The sequence below is a fragment of the Cricetulus griseus genome, chromosome 3 (assembly GCF_003668045.3).
Source record: "Cricetulus griseus strain 17A/GY chromosome 3, alternate assembly CriGri-PICRH-1.0, whole genome shotgun sequence".
Lineage (NCBI taxonomy): Eukaryota > Metazoa > Chordata > Mammalia > Rodentia > Cricetidae > Cricetulus > Cricetulus griseus.
In genome coordinates this window covers 90,183,715-90,198,395 of record NC_048596.1, presented here as the reverse complement: position 1 = coordinate 90,198,395, position 14,681 = coordinate 90,183,715, and the positions used below count along the sequence as shown (strand labels likewise).

Below are 14,681 nucleotides of genomic sequence, written 5' to 3'. Positions count from 1 at the left end.
TTCCTTTTAAAATGGCAAGTGCACAAACACCTAAGCTCAATGAAAGGGAAGCTATAAGACATCAATTCAAAGTACACAAGAACCCAGACCATGGCTTAAAATATTACCCTCCGCAGAGGAGACAAGGCTCCCTAACAAAATGCCTCATTTCAGGGCTGGTGCTAGAAAAGGCTACGAGTTGGATTAGAGCTTGTTATGACAGAGATTTAAAGTGTTTACATGAAAGGCAAACCACAAAGCTGATGAGATCTAACTTAGAAAGTGGCCACTGGTCAGATATGGGAGAACATGAGCATGAAAACAATGAAAGCTATTAATGAATTATATTCTTCTGAAAGGAAGCAGGAAAAGCTTGAATCCATGAATCTGGCTTAGCTAGAAGACAAGAGAACTTTGCTTATAGGAAAATGTCAACTACATAGCAAGTTCTAGGCCAGCCAGGGCAACACAGTAAGACTCTTTCTCAAAAGGGGGGTGTGGGAGGGTCAATGGTCTTTTTCAGTCTCTTACCTCACTCAGAATGACTGTCTCTAGTTCTATCCATTTACCTGCAAATTGTATTTTTGTAACAGCTGAAAAAAAATACCATTATGCAAATCTCTCACATTTTCATTATCCATTCATCAGTTAGTGGGCATCTAGGCTGTTTCTAATGTCTGGCTATTATAAATAGAGCAGCAATGAACATGGAAGAGCAAGTCAGATGTAGAGTCCTTTGGTTATATGCCCAAGAGAAGCATAGCTGGATTATTTTTCTCCTTTTTTAAAAAAATCTGAATTAGAAACAAACTTGTTTCACATGTCAATCCCAGTTCCCTCTCCCTCCCCTCCTACCCACCAACCCCCATCCAATCCCTTTTCTGCTCCCAAAGGAGGGTGATGCCTTCCATAGGGGATCTTTAAAGTTCATCATATCATTTGGAGCAGGGCCTAGGCCCTCCCCCATGTGTCTAGGATGAGAGAGTATTGCCCTATGTGGAGTGGGCTCCCAAAGTCCATTCATATACTAGGGATAAATACTGTTCCACTGCCAGAGGTCCCATGGATTGCACAAGCCTCTTAACTGACACCCACGTTCAGGGGGTCTGGGTTAGTCCTACACCGGTTTCCCAGCTATCCATCTGGGGTCCAGGAGCTCCCCTTTGTTCTGGTCTGCTGTTTTTGTGGGTTTCTCCAGCTTGGTCTTGACCCCTTTGCTCATTACTCCTCCCTTTCTGCAACTGGATTCCAGGAGTTCAGCTCAGTGTTTAGCTGTTCTTCTGCTTTCATCAGCTACTGGATTAAGGCTCTGGGATGACATATAGGGTAGTCATCGATCTCATTATAGGGGAAGGGCATTTAAGGTAGCCTCTTCACTATTGCTCAGATTGTTAGTTGGGTCATCCTTGTAGATCTCTGGACATTACCCTAGTGCCAGAGTTCTCTTTAAACCTATAATGGCTCTCTTTTTTATTGTATCTCTTTTCTTGCTCTCCTCTATTTTTCCCTCAACTCAATCTGCCCCCTCATGTCCTCCTCTTCCCTCCTCTTCTCCCTTTCTCCTTCTCCCAACTCCCTCTCTCCTCCCCCCATGCTCCCAATTTGCTCAGATCTTGTCACTTTCTCCTTCTCTGGGGGACCATGTACGTCTCTCTTAGGTTCCTCCTTATTTCCTATCTTCTCTGGTGGTATGGATTATAGGCTGATAATTCTTTGCTCTATGTCTAAAATCCATAAATAAGTGAGTACATACCATGTTTGTCTTTTTGTGACTGGATTACCTCAATCAGGATGGTTTCTTCTAGTTCCATCAATTTGCCTTTGAATTTCAAGATTCCATTGATTTTTCCTACTGTGTAAATGTACCACATTTTCTTTATCCATTCTTCAGTTGAGGGGCATCTAGGTTGCTTCCAGGTTCTGGCTATTACAAACAATGCTGCTATGAACATAGTTAAATAGATGACCTTGTTTCATGAATATGTATCTTTTGGGTATATGCCTAAGAGTAGAATTGCTGGATCTTGTGGTAGACTGATTCCCATTTACCTGAGAAACCGCCATACTGATTTCCAAAGAGGCCACACAAGTTTGCACTCCCACCAGCAGTGGAGGAGTGTTCCCCTTTCTCCACATCCTCTCCAGCATAGATTGTCATTGATATTTTTGATTTTAGCCATTCTGATAGGAGTAAGATGGTATCTCAGAGTTGTTTCGATTTGCATTTCTCTGATGGCCAAGGATGTTGAGCACTTTCTTAAGTGTCTTTCAGCCATTTTAGATTCCTCTATTTAGAATTCTCTATTTAGTTCTGTACCACACTTTTTAATTGGATTGTTTGGTGTTTTGGTGACTAGCTTCTTGAGTTCTTTGTATATTTTACAAATCAACCCTCTGTGAGATGTGAGGTTGGTGAAGATCTTTTCCCAGTCTGTGGGCTACTGTTTTGTTTTGTTGATTGTGTCCTTTGCCTTACAGAAGCTTCTCAGTTTCAGGAGGTCCCATTTATTAATTGTCGATCTCAATGTCTGTGCTACTGGTGTTATGTCCAGAAAGCAGTCTCCTGTACCAATTCGTTAAAGGGTACTACCCACTTTCTCTTCTAAGAGGTTCAGTGTAGCTGGCTTTATGTTGAGGTCTGTGATTCATTTAAACTTAAGTTTTGTGCACGGGGATAGATATGGATGAATCTATCTGCAGTCTTCTACACATCAGCATCTACTTATGCCAGTACCACTTGTTGAAGAGGCTTTCTTTTTCCATTGTATAATTTTAGCTTCTTTGTCAAAAATCAGGTGTTTGTTTTGTACGTGTATGGGTTAATATCAGGGTTTTCAACTGTATTCCATTGGTCTACCTGTCTATTTTTGTGCCAATACCAAGCTGTTTTCAGGACTATAGCTCTATAATAGAGCTTGAAGTCAGGGATGGTGATGCCTCCAGAAGTTCCTTTATTGTACAGGGTTGTTTTGGCTATCCTGGGTCTTTTGTTTTTCCATATAAAATTGAGTATTGTTCTTTCAAGGTCTATGAAGAATTGTGTTGGGATTTTGATGGGGATTGCATTGAATCTGTAGATCGCTTTTGGAAAGATTGCCATTTTTACTATGTTGATCCTACCTATCCAAGACCATGGGAGATCTTTCCATTTTCTGGTATCTTCTTTAATTTCTTTCTTGAAAGACTCAAAGTTCTTGCTATACAGGTCTTTTACTGCTGGGTCCTCCAGCAGGTAGCACTGTGAAAGGGCAGGTCCAGCTGGTCCTTCCTTGGGGCTGAGCTGGATGGTGAGTGTCGACAACCCAGACTCCTTACTGGAGAGAACTACACTGAGTTGGGAAACTTGTTGAAGCAGGATCTCATTTTATTGCTATCAGGCAGGTACTTATATAGGGTTTAGAAAGTGGGTGGGGACCTCAGGATGGGGTGAGGTGTAAGGGCCAATAATATTTCACCACGTTAGCCATAGCTGGGCAGAGGCAGTTTTGCTGAGTCACTCTTATGCAGAAGTGATAGGCCCAAAACAGGTCCCCAAACTCTAGTCAGGCTCAGGAAGTTCCACTAGGCCTTGTGTCTGGGCCCTTTTAGGCCCAGCATTTCACTTGTTTGGTTAGGGTTACCCCAAGATATTTTATATTGTTTGTGGCTATTGTAAAGGGTGCTGTTTCTTTGATTTCTTTCTCAGTCCATTTATTGTCTGTATATAGTAGGGCTACTGATTTGAGTTAATCTTGTATCCTGCCACTTTGCTGAAGGTGTTTATCAGCTGTAGGAGTTCCTTGGTAGAGATTATATTATATATATTATCTGCAAATAGTGAAAGTTTGACTTCTTCCTTTCCAATTTGTATCTCCTGGATCTCCTTTTGTTGTCTTATGGCTCTACCTAGAACTTCAAGTAAAATATTGAAGAGATATGGAGAGAGTGGACAGCCTTTTCTTGTTCCTGATTTTAGAGGAATCACTTTGAGTTTCTCTCCATTTAGTTTGATGTTGGCTGTTGGCTTACTGTATATTGCTTTTATTATGTTGAGGTATGTTCCTGTTATCCCTGATCTCTCTGAGATTTTTATCATGAAGGGATGCTGGATTTTGTCAAAGGCTTTCAGCATCTAGTGAGATGATCATGTGGTTTTTTCTTTTTCAGTTTGTTTATATGGTGGATTACAGTGATATATTTTCATATGCTGAGCCATGCTTGCATCCCTGGGATGAAGACTACTTGATCATGCTGGATGATTTCTCTAGTATATTCATAGATTAGATTTGCCAGTATGTTATTATTTTGCATCAATGTTCATGAAGGATATTGGTCTGTAGTTCTCTTAGTTGTGTCTTTGTGTGGCTTGGGTACCAAGGTAATTGTAGCTTTGGAGAAAGAGTTTGGCAATGAACCTTCTGCATAGCTGGATTTTGTAGTAGTTAAATTGTCAGCTTTTTGTGGAATCTCCATCTTGCTTTTGATAGTGGCTGTAATACTTTGCACTCCCACCAGCAATGAATAAGTGTTCTTCTTTCCTCACATATTCACCAGCATGTACTGCCATTTGTTTTTATTATTTTGGGCATTCTGATTAAGGTAAAATGAAATCTCAAGGTAGTTTTTTTTTTTTTTTTAAGAAAGAAAATTATTTTACATGTCAATCCCAGGTCCCTCTCCCTCCCCTCCTTCAATGTAGTTTTAATTTGTATTTTCCTGATAGCTAAGGATGTTAACCATCCTTAACATTCCTTTAACTGCTTTTCAACCATTTGTGTTTCAGGTTTGAGAACTGTTTAGTTCTATAACCCCATTTTCTAATTGGGTTATTTATTTTCTTAATGTTTGGGTTTTTTTTAACTTCTTTATTCTTGATACTAATCCTCTATATGATGTATAATTGGCAAAGATTTTTTTCCTCATTCTGTATACTGCTGATTTGCTTGAATGATGGTGTCTTGTTATATAGAAACTTTTAGCTTCATGAGGTCCCATTTATTTATTGTTGTTGTTCTTAGTGCCTACATAATGGTGTTCTGTTCAGAAATTCTTCCTGCGTCAATGAGTTCAAGGCTACCCCACACTTTCTCTTCTCTCAGATTTACTATATCTGGTCTTATGTTTGAGGTACATGATCCATTTTTAGTTGAGTTTTCTGTAGAGTGATAGACATGAATCTATTTTCTCCCTTCTATATGCAGCTATCTAGCATGACCAGAATATTTACTGAAGATGCAACTTTTTTCCAGTGTGTATTTTTGGCTTCTTTGTTTAAAAAAAAAAAAAAGTGTAGGTATATGGAATTGTGTCTGGGTCTTCAATTGGATTCCATTGTTCAACATGTCTGTTTTTATGCCAATACCAAGCTGTTTTTGTTAATATGACTCTGTGGGACGGTGATACCCTCCAGCAGTTCTTTTAATATTCAGGCTCATTTTAGATATTTTGAGATTTTGGTTTTTCCACATAAAGTTGAAGATTGAGTTTTCAATTTCTGTGAAGAATTGTGTTATAATTTTGATGGGTATTATACTGAATCTATAGATTGGCTTTGATAGGACAGCATTTTCACAATTTTAATCCTACTGATATAGGAGCATGGAAGATCTTTCCATCTTCCAGGTAGCTAGTAGGAACCAGGAAGGAGGAGCGGATCTTCCAAGGAAGGAGAGTATAGTGTTATTTAGACATAAGGGGAAAGTGAATAGGAGGATTAAATGGGAACCAAGGGTGGGATGACAAGGTACAGGAAGCAACATGGGGAAAGACAACAAACATCAAAGGCCTTTTGAAAAGCCATATGGAAACATACCACAGTAGAAGCTTCCTAAAATATAAACATATGTGAAAGGAATTTAAATGGAGTCACCATATAATGGAGGAAAACAATGTACCAAATAGACATCGTTTGCTACCAAATAAAATCTCCAGTGCTAGGAATGGGTTATATCTTGTTGAGTCATTGGTCAAAGAGTTCCTATAGACCCTTCCCCACCACAAACATCACAGGCTATTTTTTTTGCTCTTTATGACACAATTTTATGTCATTGAACATGGTAAAATCAAGCTTGTGGCCAACTAGAAGTTTCAGCACCACTGACTGGAGTTTGTTATTGGAAAGTACTTCACATGCTACCAAAATAGAAAAGTAATCATCAGTATCTTCAGCTACAAACCCTGTAATCTACAACAGTAACATGCCTGCAAGACATACTGGTATAATAGTGGCACAAATGTTATGAGAGCAACCAACCGTTTTTTCTAGCTGTTACTCTGTGACACAAAGCGCATACCTGACACTGCTAAAGTGGCCAAGAATCTGAGACTAGATAAGTCATGGGCTCTGGGGGCAAACCTACTTCCATTGTTCTATTAAAAAGAGCATAGAAATAAAATGATGCCTAATGATACATTGCTATTACCATAGAACAGAACATTGTTTGACTCTCATCAGATAAGTTTCTTCTTAGAGTCAATGACATTTAACAATTGGATAATGTATAAGACTGAGACACTTTGGAGCTCTAAGCCCTAAATGGGATGCCTTTATTGACTCCCTCCCCTCAAGACTCAGCGATCTATGTGGAAGAGGCAACAGAAAGATTGTTAAGAGCCACAGATGGTGGATAACTCCAAGGAAGCAGTGTCTTCCAGACACAACAGTGCTGATATACTTGCATATGAATTCGCAAAGATTGTGACAACATGCACAAGACCTACACAAGTTCAAACCAGACAAAATCTAAGCACTGAGAAGGAGAAAGCAGACACAAAAATCCCACCTCTAACAAAGAAGGTATCTGCAAGTGATACCTACTGAAAAAGGGAACATCAGTTTTCCAGTGGAGTGTCACTGGGTATATCAACCACACTCCAGAGCAGGCCCCTTGCCTAGGAATAGAAGATGTGTGATGTTTTAAAAGTATTTCTTTGTTTTGATTTGATTTTTATTTTGGGATGTGGTGGTGGGGGCAAAGGAGAAAGAGAAAGAACATGAAGTTGAGTGGATAAGGAGAATCTGAGAAGAGTTGAAGTAAAGGAAAAACATGACCAAAATATTCTATATGAAAAAATTAATTAATTTTAAAAAGCCAACTACTAGCTGGGCATGGTGGCACACACCTTTAATCCCAGCACTTGGGAGGTGAAGGCAAGTGGCTCTCTTTGAGTTCAAGTCCAATGTGGTCTACATAGTGAGTTCGAAGACAGCCAAAGTTATACAATGAAACCCTGTCTCAAACAAACAAAAAACAAAAAAGTTAACTACTGACTAATAAGATAGAGGGAGCCTAGCCTTTAATGGCTGAGCCATCTTGAAGCACTACTCAGCGGAAAAAAACCAATGGAATCTTGAAATTTTCAGGAAAATGGATGGAACGAGAAGAAACCATTTTGAGCAGGTAACCCAATCACAAAAAGACAAATATGATATGTACTCAGTCATATGTTGATTTTAGACATAGAGTAATGATTACCAGCCTACAATCGCACTGCCAAAGAAGCTAGTAAACAAGGACAACCCTTAGAGAGACATACATAGTCCCATGGAGAAGGGGAAAAGGTCAACATCCCCTGAGCAAATTGAGAGCACAGGAAGAGTGGGGAGGGAGCTACAAGAATGAGAAGGAAAGAAGAGAAGGATGCAGAAGTCATGAGGGAGCAGAAAGGTTGAGTCAGGGGAAGAACAGAAGAAAGGATATTGATAGGTAGGGTTTTAGTTGGGGGGGGGATGGTAGGGGAGGATGGGAGAGAGAAGGGAACTGGGATTGTCATGTAAAACAATCTTGTTTCTAATTAAAATTAAAAAAATCTGAAAAAAAATAAAAAGCAAAAAACCTCAAAAAAAAAAAACAAACAAAAAAAGATAGAGGGAGTATGGAACTGGATGATAATCATGTTACAGGCATCATAAGCAGAATTAGTCAAGAATCAACACTAAATACTAAATCAAGGGGAGCATGAGTGACAAGCAGTGGGACACACACACGCACGCATGCACGCACGCACGCACGCGCACACACACACACACACACACACACACACACACACCTTTCCATGGAATGCTTATTAGTTGCAACTGAAAAAAAAAAAAATCCTGCAACTATCCATTGCAGAAATATACCAATCTAACAAATGAACACCAGCAGTAAGGGACAGATAGATATAATTTGCATCCAAATGTATACCCTTGGACAGCCCTGTAAGGAACACACTAGGAAGTATTCTTTTTCTTTTCTTTGACTTTAGTTGGTGGGCCTTCTTTCTTTCCTTCCTCTTTTTCCTTCTTTTTACTTTTAAGACAGTCTTACTATGCAGCTCAGGGTATCTCCACATTCTCAATTCTTCTGCTTCAGACTTCCTAATTCTGGGATTATAAGCATATACCCACCAATCCTTTTTTACTTAAGTATTATAGTACTCTGTTGATGCACAATCTAAACTTGAGAGATAACAGGAAGCACAAAATAAGAACCATTCTATTAAAAATGGATACGGACAGATTATTATTTGAAATTTTCAACACTATAAGATAGGGACAGAGCAAATATTCAAGACAAAGGGAAAAGAGAAATAAAACTTAAACACAATATATGCAGCTATGTGCTGGGCCTGCCCTGGAAGAAAACAGTGGAATGGGTAGTGAAGAATATAGTGACTATGGTGATGTCCAGTGAAGATGGGGCAGGAGAATCACTTCAGCCCAATGGTTCAGGTCCAGACTAGGGAACAAAAGAATTCAGAGGAAACTTATATATAGAATTTTTTCTCAAATGATTCGGAGGGGGGTGAAAGCCCCCCCCACCGCGCGCGCGTGCGTGCGTGCGTGCGTGCGTGTGTGTGTGTGTGTGTGTGTGTGTGTAAGAGACTGCACAGAAAGGGGGAAGAAAAAGCAGGAAAGAGAGAGAAAAGAAGAGAAACCAAGAGAAAGGGAGAAGGATCTCAGGTAATACACCAATGAGACAAAAATTTAACACTAGGTAAATATGGGTTAAGGATATCTAAAGGTTATGAGTAATGTCAGCAATTTCTCTTTATGTGTGAACAATGTCCAAATAAAAAGTGAGATAGATGTGCCTAAGAATTTCTAGACATATTTCTAAAATACCTCCAATGATGTCTTAATATGCTGCTTTTCTATCAGCTTATCTGAGGGTTGAATGCATGTGAAGAAGAGAGGAGGGAGAAGTCAATTATCATTTAGTTTCCCTTAGACAACTCAAGGGAGTCATTAAGAATATGGGAATAGGGGGATAGAGAGATGGGTCAGTGGTTAGGACACTGGCTGCTCTTCCAGAAGATGTGGGTTCAATTCTCAGCACCCACATGGCAGTCCACAACTGTCAATAACTCCAGTTCCAGGGGATCTGACACCTTCACACCAATGCACATAAAAATAAAGTTTAAAAAAAAAAGAGCCAATAAAAGCATTTTTAATATTATTTAAAAAAAAAGAATACGACATAAAGAATACTGCATTCTCAGAATTAGCTTAAGGTCTAAATACCATCATTAAAATTAAAGATCACCTAAGCAAATAGAGTGGCAGATGGATTACAGAACACTCAGTCAGGTCTTTTACTGAAATGATCAAAACAAGAATGTGAACAGCCTTTTATAGGCAATTTCCAATCACTATAAAGGACACTATCTGGGATAAGAGGAACTACAGACACGGACTTATAAATTATGTCACTTCATCAGCAATATCCTGACAAGTCATTAAGCATTTCACAGCAAACATTTCTTAGTTTGATCCCACTATCTAAGGCCTTGAAATGTTAGTATGGCTTCCCACAAAGAGAAAAATTATGCTGAAATGCAGATAACTCTATATTTGTTGTTGGGAATGAAGACAATAAGTATTTTGTTCTACATGAACTTTTGACCTTCCAATATAAAAGGATAATAGTGTAAGTTTGCTTCATGATAGGTAACTTGTCTCCTCTGTAATGAAAAACCAGATCTTATATCCAGAAAATTTAGATTTTTAACTTTAAGAAATATATTAAGACTGCTTTGTGAGGCCATTTCCAAAAGCATCTTTTCTCTCACTGGTGATACTTTTCTACATGAAGCAGAAGGTATAACAACTAACACAAATTGGCTCACCAAACAAACAAACAAACAAACAAACAAAAAACCCCCAAAACCAAAAAAAAAAAAAACAAGCTCTATGCAGTTTCTGTATTATCAAATAAGAGCCAAAATGCGCCAACAAGAGCCAACAAGTCACCAGCACCATACCACCACTAAGGAAACTCCTACATTTTTATGACTCCTTTTCACAGGAGTGGGTATAAGACACTAACTTCTACCAAAGAAGAAACACATTTGAAACATCAGAGTACAAGTTGTGGTATGTGTCAGGAAGCACTCAGGGGAGATGGAACATTCTACCACAACTAGGGTGGAGGTTATACTGATTGTTATCAAGCCCCCAAAGTGCCAGTGGCTTAAACAGGGCATAAATGTCACTTCTAGGGACTCTTTCTCACACTCAGAATGTGACCCCTGCTCATTCTTCATCCCTGAACTTCCATAAATAGCCCAACACTTTTCTGCTTAAATTGAAGAAATTAATCTAGATTCCTGAAACTAGGAACTTAATAACTGGTCTGAAAGAGGAGGGACTGTAAATTTCTTCAGTGCTTGCATATGGATTTTGGAGAGTAGCAATAATGTGAAATACTGTGATAAATTGTGTCCCATGAAAGATCCCCTGAAAGACAAACATGTAGGAGAGTTGTGACAGTTACCACCAAAGGAAACTAATCTTAGTAACTAATTCACAGATACATTACCTCAAATATGACCACTATTTTAAGTGAGAACAGTTAAGCTGCCAATATCTATTTCATTGCTCCTTCTCCAACATTAAACATACACAATCCTCAAGCTTTTTAGAGGAGAGCATGAAATTTTCAATTTTAACAAGAACAAATATGGAACTTAAAAGGTTCTGTCATGCCATCTGTCCCCATCCTTGGGTAGGGAAGTTTCTTTACCTGAAGATTGATCTCTGCCTCATAGAAGGTTAGGCATGAGCAGTAATGCCGATCTGAGTCAATATCCGTTAGGACCACCACAAAGAATGTTGGTTGTTTACGCTCTCTGGACAGATGCCATCCACCAGGCTGACAAAACTGAAAGGATAACAAGAAGGAAAGTCACATTTTAAAATAAAAATAAAAATTTACCAGTTGTTAATATATAAAAATATTAAACATAACATCGTCATTACAACTATATAATTGAGGGACTATGGAAAAGACTCACAGGGTAAATAGTGCTTGCTTTATACACATGATAACCAGAGCTCAAACCCTAACACTCATATAAAAAAAGGTCAAGGATGATCATGTGTGCCTGACATCTCATCACGAGAAAGCAGACAGGAGGATCCTAGAAATTCACTGATCAGCCAGTCTAACCAATTGGTGAGCTCCTGATTCATAGAGAGACTATGATTCAAAAAATAAGATAGAATCAATAAAGGTACATGCTATTGACCCCTGGCTTCCATACATACATGTGTGGGTACACATACATACATGTATCACACATAGATTTATCTATTTGATATGGTATACTATAACAGCTAACATCAAAAAATCCATGTACTGATTCATAGCTATGAAAACATTCACCAAATTGTTCCATAGACATCATTCTGAGATGCCAATCCACTTTTGGCATTTGTAGGAACATAGCACCAAGGTAAAATACTCTCCCCCTCCAAATATTACAATAAATCATGGTACAAGCTAGAGATGAAGTACAGAAAGGGATACTGTTTGGAAGGAGGAAGGTGGCCAGCAAGAGGAGTGCAAAGGAAAGAGAAATGACAGTAGGGGATGAATAAAGACAAAGCGAAATGATGGGCATGTATGAAACATCACTTCTTTGTGTACTAACCAAAACATTATAATTTTTAAAGTCAATGGGCAGGGAGATTGTACAGATGGCTCAGTGGTTAAGTGCTTGCTGTTTAACCAAAGTTCAGAATCCAGCACCCTTGTAACAAGCTAAGTATGGTCTCCCATGTACCTGTAACCCTAATGCTACTACAGGAGAGATAAGAAGCATTGGCTGAGGCTTGCAAGACAAAAAAAAAAAAAAAAAAAAAAAAAAAAAAAAACAGGTTCCAAAAGACCTTGCCCCAAAGGAATATTACAAATGATAGGAAGGCGTTCCACACCCTCCTCTAGTCTCTGCACCCACTGTCACATACATGTTTACACAAACAAGTATACACATACATCATACATGCATGTATCACACACACATTAAAAACAATAAAATAGGTTCATTAAAAATATTGTAAATTCTAATATGTGAGTAAATTATATGAATAATACTCTTTTGTAGTCCTTACAATCAATGAGCACATAAGACACAGAGCCAAAAAATCCTGAGAATCACAGTTTTATGCAAATGGTTGTTAGCATATAGCTAACCTTGGCTTATACTCCAGGGTAGAAAAAAGGTATAGATAGCTGTGGTACCACCAAGAAGTTTATTCAGATTATAACAAGTTTAGAAATGTCTTTTAAAATCCTGTTACTTTCAATGAATTATTTTGTCAGAATTTGATACATTGTTTTTATTAGATGTTTTATGCTTTGATGGTTTCATAGATGCATATGCTGAATTTTAGTCACTTTCATACATACAATGGTTACCTCTCTCTCTCTCTGAAACCATTCTTCCTAACAGTCTCATCTTGTAAACTGCCTGGTATTGGTTGAAAATAATAAACTTACACATTCACCAGCACTAGGTGCTATTACCAGTTATTTGACAAACTACTAGTCTGATATAAAGCAAATCAGTTCTATGAATAAATAGTAGATACATACATGCTCATGGGGTATAGTTCAGTTTCATTAGGGGACTGTTGATTTTGGAAAAGTGGCATACCCAGGAGAATTACTGCTATTTTTACTGAATTCTAAATGAAACTAAGGATTCAAAAAGGAAAAAAAAATGGTATTTCAGTTCTCATTTCATCAAATATGTTTCACTTATAAAACTAAAGTTACCAGTCAGAGAAGAGTTCACAAATAACAAAGTAACCCTTTGAGAGCAAACAGACCTTTAAGATGGGCACTTAGGTATTTTTCACTACCTGAAAATAGACAAAGCAACTGTGTCCAGTTTTCTCAATTTTTTATATATACAGAGAATATAAGAATTTAACAGAATGACAAGGTTCATGGTTTACTTGAACTAAACTGAATGATCTTTCAAAGATGTCATACTAAGATCTTTGGATAATGGTCACACTTAACATCTCTGGTAAGTAGCCTTCATCCACATCTGTAAAAACCATACTTTACTGGCCTGTAATAAAAGAATGTATGCCATCATTAAACTAAAACATTAAAAGTCTACAAGAGGCTGGAGAGAGTCTCAATGGTTAAGAGCACTGGTTGCTCTTCCAGAGGACCTGGGTTCAATTCTCATCACCCACATGGCTAACAACTATCTGTAACTCCAAGATCTGACACTCTCACACAGACATACATGCAGGCAAAAAACACCAATGTAAATAAAAAATCAACCATTTTAAAACAAAACAAAGCAAAAAAAGCTGGCCAATGGTAGTGCATGCCTTTTATCCCAACACTTGAGAAACAAAGGAAAGCAGATCTCTGTGAGTTCGAGGCCAGCCAGTTTGGTCTACAGCATAAGTTCCAAGACAGCTAAAACTACACAGAGAAACCCTATCCTGGAAAAAAAAAAAAAAAAGCCAAAGCAAAACATGAAACATCCAAATAGAGAAGACTGCAAGACTTCCTTAGTTACTCAAACAGCCTGTTTCCATAGTTTACCCCACAACAAGAATTGTGGGATTAAAAGGTACTAACCTTAAAATTCAGGGAAATTCCAAGGATCATTTTCAGTTTAGTAAGTATTTCTTCCTAACTCTATCTAATGTAACCAGAGCTAAGAAAACAATGGCACTTTATGGTTGGCTTGGTTAGATAGTTTTACTAAGTTTTTTCATTAAAAACTTGCCAATAGTTACTATATACTAGTTACATGTGAGGTCCCTTATTTCAAATATAAAATTATAATTACACAAAGGAATTATTTTAAAGTATGCATTGGAAAATAACATCAGACTCAAGCTTTACAGGAAAACCTGAATTTATATTCTCATATGAAATACATGAGTACATAAATACCCAGTTAATAAAGTTTATAAAACTGAGTATAAAAAAATGATGTTTCAAAGCATGAAAATGAACAGCTTTTAGCTATGATTACAAATGCACATTTACTGTATCACAGAGAAGCAGTAACAGGATTTGGGGATCGGGATATGACCCTAATATCTAATGAGAAGTTATTTTCCTTAGGATCTGGATTTGAAAAGCAATAATGCTGACTGGCTTAGTCATTTTAATTCTTCAAAAAGTATGCTGATTAACCAATAAACTAGGAGAGAGTAGACATTACAATTCTTAAATATAGGCTCCAGTCACATTTCTGACAGGAATGTGAGAGAATATTTAGACAGCTGGGAACAGGGTAGTCACTAAAAGACAATGAACAGAATGATAAGCATTAAACAAATAGAAGAAATTCAGGGTTTTGTGTTCCCTAGTGTCATTACTGGCAAACAAGAGTAATAATTGCTATCACAGGTGCAAACTTAAAATGCTTGGAACTGACTGACAACATTGATACTTACAGTTTGGCCACTATCAAACAGC

At 37.9% G+C, this 14,681-nt stretch overlaps 1 protein-coding gene across 2 annotated transcripts in view; it reads right to left on the bottom strand.

The window, feature by feature from the left end:
• Positions 1-14,681, bottom strand: part of Sbf2 (SET binding factor 2) — a 342,185-nt gene that overhangs the window by 214,617 nt on the left and 112,887 nt on the right. For both annotated transcript variants that reach the window (XM_027410074.2, XM_027410075.2), the window contains exon 3: positions 10,965-11,102. In XM_027410074.2, coding sequence (XP_027265875.1) covers positions 10,965-11,102 — 138 coding nt within the window. The remainder of the gene's footprint in view (positions 1-10,964; positions 11,103-14,681) is intronic.